Source organism: Micromys minutus (assembly GCF_963924665.1).
Source record: "Micromys minutus genome assembly, chromosome: X".
Taxonomy (NCBI): Eukaryota; Metazoa; Chordata; class Mammalia; order Rodentia; family Muridae; genus Micromys; species Micromys minutus.
The window spans coordinates 38,822,792-38,841,447 of record NC_137970.1 but is presented as its reverse complement, the minus strand read 5'-3'; the positions used below and the strand labels follow the sequence as shown (position 1 = coordinate 38,841,447).

The window sequence follows — 18,656 nt, the reverse complement described above, 5'->3', positions numbered from 1 at the left end:
GATTGGACTAAGGAGTGTGCACAGTTGGAAGAAGAAACACATTGGCACCTGACGGCTATAAGAAAACCACTATTTTATGATAAACTTTAGGGTGGTGACTGATGTCAGCACACACTTTACTCTTCAGATTGACTTGATGATTCTATCTGCCCTCAACAGTTTGTTATACAGGTGCTTTACATATAGAACATGATAGAGGTACCAGCAATGACAAGGATGTGGCAGTTCCTTCATTCCCTGCTTTTTAAGTTTCACATGTTTGAGCCTGAATTTCTGTATCCTAAGACACAAAGCACCATTAACCTTCACCTAGATAAAATATGATGATGATGTAAAAATCTTTTTTTTTTTGCTATCTTTTTTTAAACAACTTTATTTTGCAAAACAAAGATAAATGTAAAGATTTTAAACATTTTTTGCTTAAAATTATACATTTTTGTCAGTACTGTTTTTTCAGACATTAAAATAAATTTTACATAAAACCATGTGAATATGTTTTTTAGTCAGTACTTGATTTTTTTCAAGGGCTTGACAGTATGCATTGAAAACGTACTAGTTGCAATAAGCGTAAAGTACATGCAAAACAAAACGCAACATGGAAATAGTCAAAGTCTTCTTGTTTTGTGAATATATGTATAGTTTTTGTTTTCTTTATTTCTTGGACTTCATACAGTCTGTGAGTTGTTTCTGGGGGAGTGCAAGCCTCTGGGGTTAGCATCCCACTATCAGTGACTGCATATTATGTCTGTTCTTTTGTGACTGGGTTATCTCACTCAGGATGATCTTCTCTAGATGCAGCCATTTTCTTAAGAATTTGGTTAAGTCATTGTTTCTGGTGGCTGAGTAGTATTCCATTGTGTATATGTACCACAATTTTTGTATCCATTCGTCTTCTGAAGGACATCTGGGTTCCTTCCAGCTTCTGGCTATTATAAATAGAGCCGCTATGAACATTGTGGTGCATATATCTTTGTTGTGTATTAAAGTGTCTCTGGGGTATATGCCCAGAAGTGGAATAGCTGGGTCTTCAGGTAGTACTATATCCAATTTTCTGAGGTATCGCCAGACAGATTTCCAGAGTGGTTGTATTAGCTTGCAACCCCACCAACAGTGGAGAAGTGTTCCTCTTTCTCCGCAGCCTCGCCAGCATCTGCTGTCATCTGAGTTTTGGATCTTGGCCAATCTGACTGGTGTGAGTTGGAATCTTAGGGTTGTTTTGATTTGCATTTCCCTGATGGCTAAGGATGTTGAGCACTTCCTCAGATGTTTTTCGGCCATTCGGTGTTCCTCAACTGAAAATGATTTGTTTAGCTCTGTACCCCATTTTTTAATAGGGTTATTTGATTCTCTGGTGTCTAGCTTTTTGAGTTCCTTGTACACCTTGGATATTAGGCCTCTATCTGATGTGGTGTTGGTAAAGATCTTTTCCCATTCTGTTGGTTGCCGTTTTGTTTTCTTGACGATGTCCTTAGCCTTACAGAAACTTTGCAATCTCATTAAGTCCCATTTGTTAATCTTTGACCTTAGAGCTTGAGCCATTGGTGTTTTGTTCAGGAAATTTTCTCCTGTGCCTATGTGTTCTAAGGTTTTCCCTACTTTCTCATCTAATAGTTCCAGTGTATCTGGTTTAATGTGGAGATCTTTAATCCAGTTACACTTGAGCTTTGTACAAGGAGATAAGAACGGGTCTATTTTCATTCTTTTGCATGTTGAGTGCCAGTTGGACCAGCACCATTTGTTGAATAGGCTGTCCTTTTTCCATTGAATGTTTACTGCTCCTTTGTCAAAAATCAGGTGACCATATACATGAGGGCTCATTTCTGGATCTTCTATTCTATTCCATTGATCCACTTGCCTATTTCTGTACCAGTACCATGCAGTTTTCAGCACAATTGCCTTGTAATATAGCTTGAGGTCAGGGATAGTGATTCCCGCAGATGTTTTTTTGTTGTTGAGGATGGATTTTGCTATTCTAGGTCTTTTGTTATTCCATATGAAATTGCACATTGATCTTTCCAATTCCATGAAGCTTGCAGGGGGTGGGGGGAGGAACATGGCGCAAGCTCTGTCTGAAGAGGAGTTTCAACGGATGCAGACACAGCTCCTGGAACTCCGGACAAATAACTATCAGCTTTCAGATGAACTTCGGAATAATCGTGTTGAACTTTCCAGTCTTCGACAGAAGGTCGCCTACCTGGATAAGGAGTTCAGCAAAGCTCAAAAGGCACTAAGCAAGAGCAAGAAAGCTCAGGAAGTGGAGGTACTGCTGAGTGAAAATGAGATCCTGCAGGCAAAGCTGCACAGCCAGGAGGAGGACTTCCGTTTGCAGAACAGTACACTTATGGCCGAATTCAGCAAGCTCTGCAGCCAGCTGGAGCAGCTGGAACTGGAAAACAGACAACTCAAGGAAGGGACAGCTGGAACAGCTGGACCACATGTGGACGGGGAGTTGCTGAGGCTGCAGGCAGAGAACACAGCCTTGCAGAAGAACATGGCAGCACTGCAGGAACGCTATGGGAAAGAGGCTGTAAGGCCCTCCGTTGTCAGTGAGGGCCAAGGGGATCCCCCGGGAGATGTACTCCCCACTTCATTGGCCCCCATGCCATTGGCAGAAGTGGAGCTGAAGTGGGAAATGGAGAGAGAAGAAAAAAAAGTTGCTCTGGGAACAGCTACAAGGCTTAGAGAGCTGAAAGCAAGCTGAAACCTCTAGACTCCAGGAGGAACTTGCTAAGCTCTCTGAGAAGTTGAAAAAGAAACAAGAAAGTTTTTGCCGTCTGCAGACAGAGAAGGAAACACTGTTTAATGACAGCAGAAACAAAATTGAAGAATTACAACAGCGGAAGGAAGCTGATCTGAAAGCCCAGTTGGCTCGCACCCAAAAACTACAGCAGGAACTTGAGGCTGCCAATCAGAGCTTGGCAGAGCTAAGAGATCAGCGGCAGGGGGAGCGCCTGGAGCATGCAGCAGCACTGCGGGCCCTACAAGATCAGATCCAGACAGCAAAGACACAAGAACTGAATATGCTTCGGGAACAGAACACTGAACTGGCAGCTGAGTTAGAGCATCGGCAGGCTGAATACAAAGAGCTCATGGGACAGAAGGACGACCTCAACTCCCAGCTCCAGGAATCGTTAAGGGCCAATAGCCGGCTGCTGGAACAACTTCAAGAAATGGGGCAGGAGAAGGAGCAGCTGACCCAGGATCTCCAGGAAGCTCGGAAGAGTGCTGAGAAAAGGAAGGTCATGCTGGAAGAGCTAGCCATGGAGACACTGCAGGAGAAGACCCAGCACAAAGAAGAACTGGGGGCTGTCCAGTTACGGCATGAGAAGGAGATGCTGGGGGTGCGAGCCCGTTATGAGCGGGAGCTTCGTGAGCTGCATGAGGACAAGAAACGGCAGGAGGAGGAGCTCCGGGGGCAGATTCGCGAGGAGAAGGCTCCAACAAGGGAATTAGAAAATCTTCAGCACACAGTGGAAGAACTTCAGGCTCAGGTACACTCTATGGATGGAGCCAAAGGCTGGTTTGAACGGCGCTTGAAGGAAGCTGAGGAAACATTGCTGCAGCAGCAACAGGAACAAGAGGAAACCCTCAAGCAGTGCCGGGAGGAGCATGCTGCCGAGCTGAAGGGCAAGGAGGAAGAGCTTCAGAATGTGCAGGACCAGCTCCAGCAGGCCCAGGAGGAACGAGATGGCCATGTAAAGACCATCAGCAACCTGAAGCAGGAGGTAAAGGACACAGTGGATGGACAGTGGATCCTGGAAAAGAAAGGCAGTGCTGTGCTCAAAGACCTTAAGAGGCAGCTGCACCTGGAGCGGAAACGGGCTGATAAGCTGCAGGAGCGGCTGCAGGAGATCCTCACCAATAGCAAGAGCCGCACAGGCCTTGAGGAGCTGGTTCTCTCTGAGATGAACTCACCAAGCAGGACCCAGACAGGGGACAGCAGTAGCGTCTCCTCCTTCAGCTACCGGGAGATCTTGAAGGAAAAGGAGAGTTCGGCCATCCCAGCCAGGTCTCTATACAGCAGTCCTCAGGCCAGCCCCCTCGGCAAGCAGAGCTGTCAGATGAGGAAGTGGCTGAGCTGTTTCAGAGGCTGGCTGAGACACAGCAAGAGAAATGGATGCTGGAAGAGAAGGTGAAACACCTGGAGGTGAGCAGCACCTCTATGGCCGAAGACCTCTGCCGGAAAAGCGCCATCATTGAGACCTATATCATGGACAGCCGGATTGATGTGTCTGTGGCAGAAGGCCACACAGACCGAAGTGGGCTGGGCAGTGTCCTGAGAGACCTAGTGAAGCCAGGCGATGAGAACCTTCGGGAAATGAACAAGAAGCTGCAGAACAAGTTGGAGGAGCAACTGACCAAGAACATGCACTTGCACAAGGACATGGAAGTTCTATCCCAGGAAATTGTGCGGCTCAGCAAGGTTGTGTGGGGTCCTCTGACCCAGACCTAGATCCTGGAGAAGCCAACTAAAGACCTACAAGGCTGCAACTCTTCCCAGTCCTTTCCAGAATGCTACTCACTCCACTGGGCTGCGGTGGGGAAATATGGAGGCTGGCACCAAATCTCATAGTTTGGGAGATGGACATTAAAGGGGCTAGAGGCCTTTAAAAAAAAAAATTTTTTTTTTTTTTTGGAATTTTGATGGGGATTGCATTGAATCTGTAGATTGCTTTTGGTAGGATGGCCATTTTTAAGATGTTGATCTTTCCAATCCATGAGCATGGGAGATCTTTCCATTTTCTGAGATCCTCCTCAATTTCTTTCTTTAGAGGTTTGAAGTTCTTGTCATACAGGTCCTTCACTTCCTTAGTTAGAGTCACACCAAGGTATTTCATAGTTTTTGTAACGATTGTGAAGGGTACCTTTTCCCTAATTTCTTTCTCCACATGTTTGTCCTTTGAGTATAGGAAGGCTACTGATTTGTTTGAGTTAATTTTGTATCCGGCCACTTTGCTGAACTTGTTTATCAGCTGTAGGAGTTCTCTGGTGGAATTTTTGGGGTCACTCAAGTACACTATCATGTCATCGGCAAAGAGTGATGTTTTTATCTCTTCCTTTCCGATTTGTATCCCCTAAATCTCCTTTTGCTGTCTAATTGCTCCAGCCAGGACTTCCAGTACTATGTTGAATAGGTAGGGAGAGAGTGGGCAGCCTTGTCGAGTCCCTGATTTTAGTGGGATTGCTTCAAGTTTCTCGCCATTAAGTTTGATGTTGGCTGTTGGTTTGCTGTATATTGCTTTTATTATGTTTAAATATGGGCCTTGGATTCCTGTACTTTCCAGGACTTTTAACATGAAGGGGTGTTGGATTTTGTCAAATGCTTTCTCAGCGTCTAGTGAGATGACCATGTGATTTTGGTCTTTAATTTTGTTTATATGGTGGGTTACATTGATGTATTTCCTTATGTTAAACCATCCCTGCATCCCAGGAATAAAGCCTACTTGGTCATGATGAATGATGGTTTTGATGTGTTCTTGGATTCGGTTTGCAAGGATTTTGTTGAGTATTTTTGCATCAATGTTCATAAGTGAGATTGGTCTGAAGTTCTCTTTCCTTGTAGGGTCTTTGTGTGGCTTAGGTACGAGGGTTATTGTAGCCTCAAAAAATGAGTTGGGTAATATTCCATCTGATTCTATCTTTTGGAATAGTTTGGCGAATATTGGTGTTATATCCCCAATAAATGTCTGATAAAATTCTGCACTGAACCCGTCTAGACCTGGGCTTTATTTGGTTGGGAGGCTTTTGATGACTTCTTCTATTTCTTTAGGTGTTATGGGGTTATTTAGATGGTTTACTTGGTCCTGGTTAAACTTTGGGACCTTGTATCTGTCTAGGAATTCGTCCATTTCCTCCAGATTTTCCAATTTTGTGGAGTATAAGTTTTTGTAGTAGGATCTGAAGATTTCTTGAATTTCCTCAGTTTCAGTAGTTATGTCTCCACTTTCCTTTCTGATTTTGTTAATTTGGATACTCTCTCATTGCCCTTTAGATAGCCTGGCTAGGGGTTTATCAATCTTGTTGATTTTCTCAAAGAACCAACTCTTTGTTTTGTTGATTTTTTCAATGGTTTTTTTTTTGTTTCTATTTGGTCTATTTCTGCCCTAATTTTGATTATTTCTTGCCGTCTACTCTTTTTGGGTATATCTGCTTCCTTTTGTTCTAGGGCTTTTAGCTGTGCTGTCAGGTTGCTAATGTGAGCTCTCTCCAGTTTCTTCTTGGAAGAACTTAGGGCTATGAGTTTTCCTCTCAATACTGCTTTCATTGCATCCCATAGGTTTGGGTATGTTGTGTTATCATTTTCGTTGAATTCTAGAAAGTCCTTAATTTCTTTATTTCTTCTTTGACCCTGCTATCCTTTAACAGAGCGTTGTTTAGTTTCCATGTGTATGTGGGCATTTTGTTGTCTTTGTTGTTGTTAAAGACCAGCCGTAGACCATGGTGATCTGAGAGGATGCATGGGAGTATTTCAATCTTCTTATATGGATGAAGGCTCGTTCTGTGTCCAATTATGTGGTCAATTTTCGAGAAGGTGCCATGGGGTGGTGAGAAGGTGTATTCTTTTACTTTAGGATAGTATGTTCTGTATATATCTATTAATTCTAGTTGGTTCAAAGTCTCTGCTAGTTTTGCAGTGTCCTTGTTCAGTTTCTGTTTCCCTGATCTGTCCATTGGTGAGAGTGGGGTGTTAAAGTCTCCCACTATTATTGTGTGGGGTGAAATGTATTTTTTGAGCTTTAGTAGAGTTTCTTTTATGAATGTGGGTGATTTTTTATTTGGAGCATATATGTTAAGGATTGAGAGTTCCTCCTGACAGATTTCCCCGGTAATGAGTAAAAAGTGTCCTTCTTTATCTTTGATAACTTTTGGTTGGAAATTTACTTTATTTGATATTAGAATAGCCACTCCAGCTTGCTTCTTGGAGCTGTTTGCTTGGAAGTTTTTTTCCCACCCTTTCACTCTCAGATAGTGTCTGTCTCTGTCTCTGAGATGAGTTTCCTGTATGCAGCAAAAGGCTGGATTTTGTTTATGTATCCAGTCTGATAGTCTATGTCTCTTTATTGGGGAGTTGAGACCATTTATGTTAATAGATATCAAGGAATAATTGTTTCTGTTTCCTGCCATTTTTGCTTTTTTGGGTTGAGTTGTGTCTGTGTTTTTTTCTTCTTTTAGTTTTCTTGTTTAGGAGTTTTCTTGTTTTTACTAGGCTGTATTTTCCCTCCTTGTATTGGGTTTTCCACCTATAATTCGTTGTAGTGCTGGGTTTGTGGTCAGATATTGTGTGAATTTTGATTTGTCTTGAAATATCTTTGTCTCTCCATCGATGGTGATTGATAGTTTTGCTGGGTATAGCAGCTTGGGCTGGCACTTGTGCTCTCTTAAGGAGTGCATGATGTCTGTCCAGGCTCTTCTAGCTTTCATAGTCTCTGTTGAGAATTCGGGTGTGAGTCTGATTGGTCTGCCTTTATATGTTACCTGACCTTTTTCCCTTACTGCTTTTAGTATTCTTTCTTTACTTTGGGCACTTGATGTTTTTACTATTATGTGTCGGGAGGTATCTCTTCTCTGGTCCAACCTATTTGGAGTTCTGAAGGCTTCTTTTATGCTCGTGGTCATCTCATTCTTGAGGGTAGGGAAGTTTTCTTCTATGATTTTGTTGAAGATATTTACTGTGCCTCTTAGTTGATACTCTTCTCCCTCTTCTATTCCTATTATCCTTAGGTTTGGTCTTCTCATTGTGTCTTGTATTTCCTGGACATTTTGGGTTAGGAGCTTTTTGTTTTTTGCATCTTCTCTGGCTGTTTTGTCTATGTTTGCAATGTTGTCTTCTGTCCCCGAGATTCTCTCCTCGATCTCTTGTAATCTATTGGAAATGCTTGCTTCTGTGACTCCTGATTTCTTTTTTTGGTGTTCTGACTCTAGGGTTATCTCTTTTAGTGCTTTCTTTATTGTGTCAATTTCTGTTTTAATTTCCCTCTTCCATTCCTTTATTTCTTTGGTTCTGTTTTCGTCTCGTTCTTTGAGTTCTTTGAGTGTTTTTCTTGTTTCTTCTTTAAAAGCTTCTGTATATTTTTGCTTTTCTTCCCTTTCTTGTTTAAGTAACTCTATCAGCGTCTTGAGGCATGATTTCAGGTCTGTGTCTTCTTTCTCTAGAGTGTTTGGAATTCCGATGTTTGCTACTATCGGAGAGCTGGGTTCTGGTGTTGCTAGATTGTCTTGGTTTCCTTGGGATATACTCTTTCTCTTTCCTCTTGCCATTTTGTTGTCAGTGATATGTTCTTGCCTTTCTATTGTATCTGGTCTGTGTCCCTGGTACACTTTCCGTGTGCACTCTGCAGAGATCTCTCTACTCCCTGGAAGCCCACGTTCCGGGTGGCAGCTGGGCCAGGCTCTGCTCTGCGTACTGAAGTCACCTCTGGGTGGGAACAGAGGTTCCTAAGATCTGTTCCTGGTCACAGATGCTCAGCCTCTCCGAGCCACCTTTCCGGCTGGCAGGTGGGCCAGGCTCCGCTCTGCGTCCTGAAGTCGTCTCCGGGTAGGAACAGAAGTTCCTAAGATCTGTTCCCAGTCCCAGTTGTTCAGCCTGTACGAGCCGCCTTTCTGGCTGGCAGGTGGGCCAGGCTCTGCTCTGTGTCCTGAAGTCGTCTCCGGGTGGGAACAGAAGTTCCTAAGATCTGTTCCCGGTCACTGGATTGGGGAGGACAGGGCAGTTCAGGGCAGGGGGTGCCCTTTCCGTGTGCACTCCGCAGAGATCCCTTTGCTCCCCCGCAGCCTAGGTCTCCCACTCACCAGTTGCTCAGCCTTTTCGAGCCGCCTTTCCCTTTTTTGCTATCTTTAATCTTTGTTTTTTTTACAGTCAAGCCATTATCCCCTTCCTGTTTTGCCCTCCGACACTTTCTTATCCCATCCTACTTCCCCTGTCTCCAAAGGGGATGTCTCCACATCCCCATACCCCCACACCTGTAATATCTTATAACACAAACTTAAGTTAAAAGATAAAAACAGAAACAGGAAAAAAAACACATAACTTCAATGCATCTGATTTTTTTCTGTTTTCTTTTTTTAACTTGTACTGAGAATTTAGCCTAATTAATAGTTTTGAACAAAGGAGGAAATACATGAGAAAATTGTTCAAAACTTCCTTGGGATCAGAGATAAAAGTGGAGAAAACCTCATCTATTTTAATCCCATTTTGTGTTCCTGGTATCACTACATGAATGCTTCGATATACACTGACTCATAATACAGACAAAAGCAAACTGGAGATTTAAAGGATGTCTCTAAAGAGAGGTGAATTTCAAGTTAAGTACATTAAAATCTTCATTTACACTCAAAGTTATCCATCATATTTGTTGCTTTTCTTATTGCTGTAGTAAAATACGCTAAAACAAGACACTCAAGGATAATGTATTGTTTGGACTGACATTTCAAGGCTATGGTCCATCATGATGAGGATGTCCTGGCAGCAGGAACTTGAGGGAGTTGGGCATATTACACTGGCAGTTAGTGGCAGGGGGAGACCAGTGCTATGGTGCAGCTAGCTTTAGTCAGATAATGTAGGATAGTATCCAAGCCCCAGAAAGGTTGCCACCTGATATTAGAGTGAGTGTTTCTAACTCAGTTAATCTAATCATGATAATTCCCCATTGGCATACACAGATGATAACTTAATATAAATGATCTCTCACAGGTATTCCTGGAAAATTGTTTTGTAGATAATTCTAAATCCTGATAGGTTGACAACCAGCACTAATCATTATGTGCTGGATCTATGAAATGACACATTTTTAAAAGTTGAGTATCTCTACTATTTTAGGAGTTTTACTGTTGGGATACAAACTGAAAACAGCAAAGATCCACCCACAAGTGATAAATTAAGCCCCGTATCCAGGTTTCTTGTCTTTTCATTATTTCTTCAATCATTCTTTGGATATCACCCCTTTGATAACACCTCCCCACAGATATTACTGTCAATGACAACAAAGATTCACCTCTGCCAACAGGGATTTGGAATTTGCTAGCACCTATACAAAAAAGAAAGAGGATAGAAGAGTCTCAAAGAAGGACATGCAAGAGAAAGTGTTAGGAAGAGTGAAGTTCTGGTTCAATATAGCTACACATTATCTGATTGAGGTAATTTAGAGCACTGGACATTTTCAGTTCTGTCAATAGCAAGTAATTTACAGCATGGTTGTTTGCATGAGTCTGTAGGACTGATGAGCAAGGTCAGATGCTCAGAAGATGAGCCCCTTGGAGTAAAGTGAGTTGATAAGCAAATATGACTTAGTGTTTTACAGAGCTTAAAGTTTAAACTAGAACAGAAAATACATCATAAATGTCTCTTGGAATCTGAGTACACCAAGAGGAAATCTTGTCAGTGATAGAAATTGTTAGAGTCCATTTTTATATCCTACTGAAGATGAATACAGTATATATGCCACACAATGAAGTACATGTATTTTCTGAGACAAATGGATAAAAATCCCATTAAAATTGGTTCCAAAAATTTAAACCATGAATAAAGGTATTGTTCCTGCTAAGAAATGTTCCACAGCCCCATGTGCAGGAGCTTTGTGTACTGTTATTCAAGGCCCAGGCAAGTGTTTTATGTGTGTGTGTTTTTGTTTTTTTTTTTGTTTTTTTTTTTTTTTTTTTTTTTTGCAAGAAAGCCAAGTTTTGCAAGATTAACATTGGTACAAAGAAACACAGTTCCTGTCACATTTTATATTCTAATGATAGTACATATACTATAGAATGTCCATATTCTCTCTCATGTTCCCTTCATTTTCCTCCATTATTTCTTTTATCCATATGATTCTCAAATTTATCCTTCCTTCCACCATTGTCTAGTTAATTTCTAATTGTTGTGTTTTAAAAATATATTCTTATAAATTGTTGTATAATCACACTGATTCTAGAAATAAATATGTACCATGATAACATATTCAAATTTTAGTCTCCTTAAAAATAATACAAACTGAGTGACCTAAAAGAATAAATTTATTTTCTCAGTTATATAAAGCTAGAAGTTCATGATAAAGTTGGTATCATTATGGACTTCCTATAAGACCTCTATCTTCTTTTTTCTTTTTCTTCTCTCTTCACATGGTAGCATTTTTGTGCATGTTCATCCTGAGTATCTTTTTATTTTGACTTCTATCATTTTGTTTTTCAAGCTCCAAATCATGGTAAATCCACTAGAAAAATATCAGACAAAGGCTAATAGAGGTTGTCACATGATATACATGCTGAAATAAAAGGTATTATATAAAATCATGGCCATGCACAAAATTTGTTTGGTTTAGTTAAATATTCATTGATAATGATTCATCAATTCTGACAAATGTACAAGCATCTACTGTGAAGTGTTCACAAGGAAAACAAGGGCGTGGGCATGTATAATGCTCCACTGTATCTGCAATTTTTCTCAAAGTTTTTACATATTATAAAATAAAATATTTGTCAAAATTACATGTTTAAAGAGAAAACAAATATTCTGTATTCATGATTCCTTAATGAGTGTCTTTTTTGCACAGCAATACTTTCATATAAGATCAGTCCAGTACCTCAGTATTAGCTTTTAATTATTTAAAGTCCTTATCTTTCAATATTACTCAGATTTAATAATGGTGAAAATTCAACATGAATTGTAGAGAAAGTAACAGTTCAGCACCCAATAGCCATGAATTGGTGATATCTTTGTCTTATCTCAATGCACTATAATATACCTGAAGCAGCTGTCCCATGTGTACACTCAACTGGGATTTCTGAAAAGTAGAAACTCATTTTTTGGCTTTTAGAATTATCTCAGATAATTTGTTATTGATCTAAAATAAATACCCAGATATGATGCTGATTTTTATCTGAGTAAAAAATTACTTCACCAGAACTTCATTAAACACAAAATATTTGCCAGTCATTATGATTAGGCTTTCTAAAGGTCATATATTCCAATGATCTTACACTATTAATTTGATATAATTGAGCTTTTATAGCAGAACATCTTAGACTATGTTGCTTTAAAAATAAATATTTTTCTTGATATTCTAGTGGCTAGAATTTACAGGATCAAGGTGCTAGCAAAATCGTAATCTGGTAAGGTCTCCTTTCCAGACAAAAGTGAATGTCCTCAAATTTTATGGCTTGCTCTTAAAAAAAGAACACTATAAAAAACATTATAGAAGTCCTTCTGACATAATTTCAAATAGTACAATTATCTTCCAAAGTCTATTTCCTAATACTACCACATTGCAATCAATGTTAAACTTATGAACTGAGCATGCTGGTGCAGAGGCCTGTAATTCAAGCTGTATGTTAAAGTCAATAAAATCAGAAAAATTTGTGAGTTTTTGGGCTACATAATGAGTTAAATATTAGCTAGAGCAACATAAAAAGACCCCAAAAGTAATAATGGAAAACATGGCTGAGGTACACATCACTCTTAAGTACATACTCCAAAGATTCCACATCTAACTAAAAAGATACTCACACATTCAGGTTTCTTGTTGCTCTGTTCACAGTAACAAGGAAAGGGAATTAATTAGCTATCCATCAACAGATGAATAGATAATAAAAATGTACTTAATATACACAACAAAATTATATGAATCTATAAAGAAAACAACAACAAATCTGATACTTTGAATTAAAGGAAAAAAAGCCTGTATAGACTTGGTGTCCCAGGGTGAGGGTCTATTGGGAGTTCAGCCTCTTAGAGGCAAAAGAAAGAGAGAATTGCGGGAAGAACTCTGTCAGAAAAAAAAAAAAAAAACTGGGAGAGGACAACATTTGGGATATAAATAAATAAAATAATTAAAAAATAAATAAAATTTGCAGGACAAAATATGGGACTGGTAAACAATAAATAATATAACACAAACGTAGAGAGACAAAACAATATCCTGTTTTGTCTATGTCAGTATTAAGGAATGTAGACACTGATAATATTTGAAATGCTTATCAAAATTGGGTGATAAGTAAAACATAAACTTTAAGATTCTCATGTTATTTAGGTAGTGATGGAGCAATAATATACCACTAATCGGAAATCATATAGGGTGTTGTTATTCCACTAAAGCCACAGTTAAATATATATACTGATTTTGTAGTGGTAATTATTAAATATGGCAAGCTTTTATCCTATGCTAGTGCAAGCTCTCATAGGGCCACATGGCACTGTGACGTATCTGTATCCTAGTGACTCCACACCACCTCTAAGTTCTCATTGACACTGGCTTCTTTTGACCCAGGCATGGTCCACTCCACCTGCCCCTGGCTGTCTGTCTAAGGATGGTCCATGACTGCCCCAGCATGTTGCTTTCACACACTGTCCTCCACTGCCCAGTAAAAGCAAGACTCCACAATCATTCACTTATCAAACAGGTATATATGTTAAATTCTCAACCCACAACCTTTCCTTCAGAAAACTTACAACCAGTTAACAATGATATAAACTGCCCACCTAGGTAAGATAAATTGACCCATAGAAACATTTAGAAATAATCATAATAACCTTATCTATATAGATATGCACTGAGAAAAACATCCATGTCTGCTTCCATGTTACCTCCTCTCAAATCTCCTGCTTTTTCCACCTCCTCTCTCATTACCAGAACTCTGTCTCCACCCACTTTGCACTGTCCAGTCATGTACCACCTTGAAATTAACCTACAGATCTTTATTAATTTTGCTCCTCAATAGCTTTAAGTATATTTCAGTTGATTTGTTAAAAATATCATTTGCTGAAAGTATTGGGATTGGATCCACACTAGAGAAAAAGAACATCAAGATAAATGAGGGAAGTAAATAATAAGTAACGCATTTTTCATAACAAAACAGATATCCAAGATAATGTTACTTTGCTTCAAAGGATTAAGTGGAAGTAAAGGTGGAAATAACATAAATATAATAATTATGGTATTACATTTTCAAATTAAAGTTAAACTTAAAGTGAGCAAATTTCTTTGAACATTTTATGGATAGTTCTATTTCTCAAGGATTATAGGCTGCAAATATTTACATATATATGGACATATATATATGGATTTAATTTGCAATACTTAAAAAAAAACATATATTGATCTTTAGGCTACTCTCAGCCTGGATTTGTTCCTTAAGTCAGTTTATTAAATATATTCTATTTGGTAAGAATAATTAAATTATATTTAACTTAGTAATGATCCTACCGAAAACATTGTTTCATTTAAAACAGTGCTTTTCTTCCCATAAACCAAATCAAAATAATAATAGCAATAATAATAATAATAATAATAATAATAATAAATCTTGATTTTTATGAGGAAAAACAGTAGTTAACAAAATAATTCATCATTTTCCTGTATTAACTGAGAATTAACAATAAAAATTGAATGTGCATGACAAATAAAAAGAAAAAAATAAGTACCCCGAATGGCATTTCCTAAGCCAAGCCTACCTACCTTATTCTCTAGCTTCCCTATCACTCAAAACTCTTGAGAAACATATTTGCTCCAGTATTCACAAGAGTATGGAGAAATTTGCCATTTGTAAAGAAATCTATTATTAAAAAAAAAAAAAAAAAAAAAAAAAAAAAAAAAAAAAAAAAAAGCCGACCCAAGATGGCAACCTGGATAGCTACTAAAAACAGCCAATTATAAAGGTACAGAGACTTTCCATTACCTGCATTTAGAAGAAAAGGACCAAGTTTCATCTTTTGTGTAGACTTCCCTAACGAACATCTGAGAAATAAACATCTTAAAGTCTTAAGTGCAAGAGCTGCTGAGGACTCAACCTAAAGCACTACAGTGTATCAAATATTCAGACTTCTATGAGAGTGAGGGAGCCCACTCACCCCACACCAGAGGCGGCGCCAAAAGAGAAGCCTATGTAGTGTGCCTCTCTTCCCTTCGGGTTGCTTTCCTTGGTGACATAGGTCACTTCCTCCTTGAAGCTTTAAAACTCCATGCGTGGCTGAGGAGACGCATAAAGCTCTACTTAACAGAAGCCAGAAATAGGCCCAAGTTTCGCCGGAGTCAAGGTAAGAAGGTGAATAAGACTGAGAAATGCCCAAAGTAGAGTAGAGACTCCCTAAAGCTTTATTTTTCTTCTTCGTTCCCCGAAAAAAGTTTTTTTGCTCCCGAGAAAGGTTTTTGCCCCCAAGAGTTACACGAACGAACAACGGGGCGTTCTCCATTTCCAGAGCCCTCGCAAGAGTCAGTTGTGCCATCGGTGTTAGGCTTGGATGCCCTCAGATGCTAACACCTCTAACACTCTACCATAGACATACTACCTTGGATTTAATTCTTAATCTAGGCCCCCCCCCCGGGGCTGGGGTAGGAGCTTTGTTTTCTTTTTAAACAAGAGGCAACCTGTTCTCAGAGATTTACCTCAGAAGATGCTCTGTTCACTGGGCCGCGTCTTTCTTTTGGCCCGACCTGTGCGTGCCCTCTTTGAAAGTTATGGCCAGACTCAGAGAAAAGTGTTCCTAGTTCATAATCTTCAAACCCGCAAGCTATGCCCTTTTAATAAGTGACGTTTTCCTTTTCTGCCAGCTTGGATGATAGTCCTTACTTTACAAACTAAAGTGGGGTAGAACAGGGGCAGAGGGGGTTGCGGTAGCTTACAGTTTTTACGTTCTTGGTCAAAGTAGGAAGTCGAATCTCCCATTTTGGAAAGTTGCGTGTTCACTCCCATCCACGGGATTCCCAAGTTGCACCCTTATTCTCAGTGTTCCTTTTGTTTTGTTTTTCGATGTTTTTTGGGTTTTTTTGTTGTTGTTGTTGTTTTAAGGTTTATTTCATTTTAAATTATGTGTATCTCTATGTGACTATATGTATATGGAAACAGTTAATGGCAGGAGCCAGAAGAGGGTGCTAGATAACCTGGAGCTCCAGTTACTAGTGATTATAAACTTATTTTTCTTAGGTACTGAGAATGCCACTTGGGGTTTTCGGTCAAAGCAGAATGGATTTGTAACCACAGAACCATTTCTCATGCTCCACTGTCCTCACACTTGAGAAGTCCTCAGGTAAGTGGACCAGTAAAGACCCAAACTCATTTTGCTTCTAAGGTTTCTTGAATTACACAGTACATAAAACTAGGGAGCAGCGGTAGTTAAAAACCCCATGCTCATAAGAGGAAATGCAAGGAAAGTTATTGAGGTAAAGATTGCATTAAGATCATTTGAGTAGCCTAGAATCATAAACATGTGGGTTGTATATAGAGTTTAGCCTCAAAGTAAAGCAGCCTCCATTAAGCAAAAGAGTACCATGTTCTTTAGAAAATTAAAAGTCAAAATGTCTAATGAGTTCTGAAGAAATCACCCATCATAAGAGAGTTAGGAAGCTTGAGGCCTATCTCTGCTATCAGTCCTGGGAGTATCAAAAAAAAAAAAAAAAAAAAAAAAAAAAAACAAAACAAAACAAAAAAAAAAAAAACAAAAAGAAAAAAATAGAAAAAGAAAAAACGAAACAAACAAAAACCAATATATATATTTTTTTAACCTGGGGATATGAGGAAACCAATGCGGGTAGAAGGACCTCAAATCACCATAGAGAAGTATCTTAAATATGCCCAGAAATCAAGGTAAGGAAGCAGGAAGGCTTATAGAAGCCCTCCATTAAAGGTAACCTGAATTGACTGGGCAGTACTGATGGAAGAGACACTGGCTTACTCTAGTGCTATAAAACAGTAGTGACAGATTTTGTTTATGTTTTTGTTTTTTGGAAAGGAGCTGAACTAAACCCACACTACAATGATTTGTGAGTATTTCAGGGAGCTATGTTAAAGATTATTATCTGGACAGGAATTAGCTCAAAACTTCAGTGGGTGATATGATGAGAGGGACTGAGTTTCCCTGAATCTGAAAAAAGATGCTGACTTATTAGGCAAGCACAACACAGGCACGATAGAGAAGTCTCAGGCTGAAAAAGTGTCCACCTTTTTTCTCAGCTTTTTAGAATGTGAGTATGTTGGATTCATAAAGCACTGTGTTCATGGAAACCTGCACAGGTAACCTTAAGCTATACTGTCTGTGTGTTCATATCATCTTTTTTTTTTTTTTTTTTTTTTTTTTTTTTTTTTTTTTTTTTGTCCCATGCAGGTGTTTGCATCTCTAGCACCCATCCACCACGTCCTGTATTTCATCTTAACCAGAGTCACCATGCCTCGTGGTCAGAAAAGTAAGCTCCATGCCCGTGATAAAAGCCACCAGGGCCAAGGTGAGGCTCAGGCTGGTGGAGATGATCAGGCGACAGCAGAAGAGACACCAAAGGCAGCAATAGAGTCCTCTGCCACCTCCCAAAGCGAGCCTAAGGCTCAGTCTTTCAGCATTCCCAAGGCAAGTCAGAACGCAACACCAGGTGCCACACTTATTCTGAGTAGTTCTTCCTCAGAATCAGATGGAAGTTCACATGAGGAAAGTGAGCCAACTATACAAAAGGATCGCCCTTTTCTGCACCAAGATCTGATCGCAAGGCGGGTGATAATACTGCTGCAGTCCCTGCTCCACAACTACAATCTGAAGCAGCTCACTACCAAGGAAGAAATGATGAAGATTATCACCAAGAAGTATGAAAAAGACTTTCCTGAGATCCTCAGGAAAGCCTCTGAGAAGCTCGAGGATGCCTTTGCAGTGGAAGTGAGGGAAGTCAACTCCAGTCAGCCTTCTTACAACCTCATCAGCAAGCTGAAGCTCCCCAACAATGGGCGGATCCGTGCAGGCAAAGGCTTACCCAAGACCGGTTTCCTGATGAGTATCCTGGGCATCATCTTCATTCAGGGCAACAGCACCAGTGAAGAAGACATGTGGGAAATCCTCAAGAAGAAGCAAATCTATCCAGGGAAGAAGCACCGCATCTTTGGCGAGCCCCGGAAGCTCATGACCCAGTATTTGGTGAAGCTCAAGTACCTGGAGTACCGGCAGGTGGCTGACAGTGATCCCCCACGCTATGAGTTCCTGTGGGGTCCCCAAGCTTATGCTGAAACAAGCAAGATGAAAGTCCTGGAGTATTTGGCCAAGATCAACAAAACAAAACCTTGTGCCATCTCGGCTCTTTACCAAGAGGCTTTGAAAGATGAGCAAGAGCGAGCTGAGGCCAGAGATGAAGATAATACTGATGCCACTGACCAATCTGCTGAAGGTTCCCCAGAAAAGTCACCAGCAGCTTCTACCACCCCTGTTGACACTTAAAGTTTTCCTGTCCTCAAGAAAATGTATCACATTTTTTTCTTGATAATATAAAGTATACATATAGTTAGAAGGATTAAAAGATGTTCAAACCTAGTTTACTGTCACTAGTTTTACTATGTGGTTTCATAAAGTTACATGAAATTGAATATTATTCTTGGCTTATGCAAAGAATGTGTAAAAAATAAATGTTATGACTTAAAATTTATTCTTAATGACTGTTACTCACCACTTACCAATCACTTATTCTTTAGAAGTCATTGGTCAAACCGCGATGATAAATCATTAGCTGTTGCTTTTATATTGTTTAAGTATATGAACCACTATGATATTCAATACCCATTTATTGGTTAAGGTTGAGAGGATGTGGATGAGAGTATTTTTTTATTTTATTGGATATTCTTTATATTTACATTTCAAATGTTTTCCCTTTTCTCCCTACTCCCATCCCCTCTTTACCTTCACTTGCTTCCATGAAGGTGCTCTCTCT

At 39.7% G+C, this 18,656-nt stretch overlaps 2 protein-coding genes across 2 annotated transcripts; both read left to right on the top strand.

The window, feature by feature from the left end:
- Nucleotides 1-2,041: 2,041 nt before the first annotated feature.
- On the top strand, nt 2,042-4,473 carry LOC308415558 (GRIP1-associated protein 1-like; the record flags this gene model as incomplete). Its single annotated transcript, XM_080910601.1, is given in 5 exon segments — nt 2,042-2,647; nt 2,649-2,687; nt 2,691-4,029; nt 4,032-4,421; nt 4,424-4,473. Coding segments are annotated over 5 exon segments (2,412 nt in total). The 5' UTR covers nt 2,042-2,053.
- A 12,667-nt stretch (nt 4,474-17,140) lies between these two features.
- Nucleotides 17,141-18,169, top strand: LOC308414879 (melanoma-associated antigen B3-like; the record flags this gene model as incomplete). Its single annotated transcript, XM_080910070.1, has 1 exon — nt 17,141-18,169. The coding sequence occupies one exon, from the start codon at nt 17,141-17,143 to the stop codon at nt 18,167-18,169; it is 1,029 nt and encodes a 342-aa protein (XP_080766196.1).
- Between the last annotated feature and the right edge of the window lie 487 nt (nt 18,170-18,656).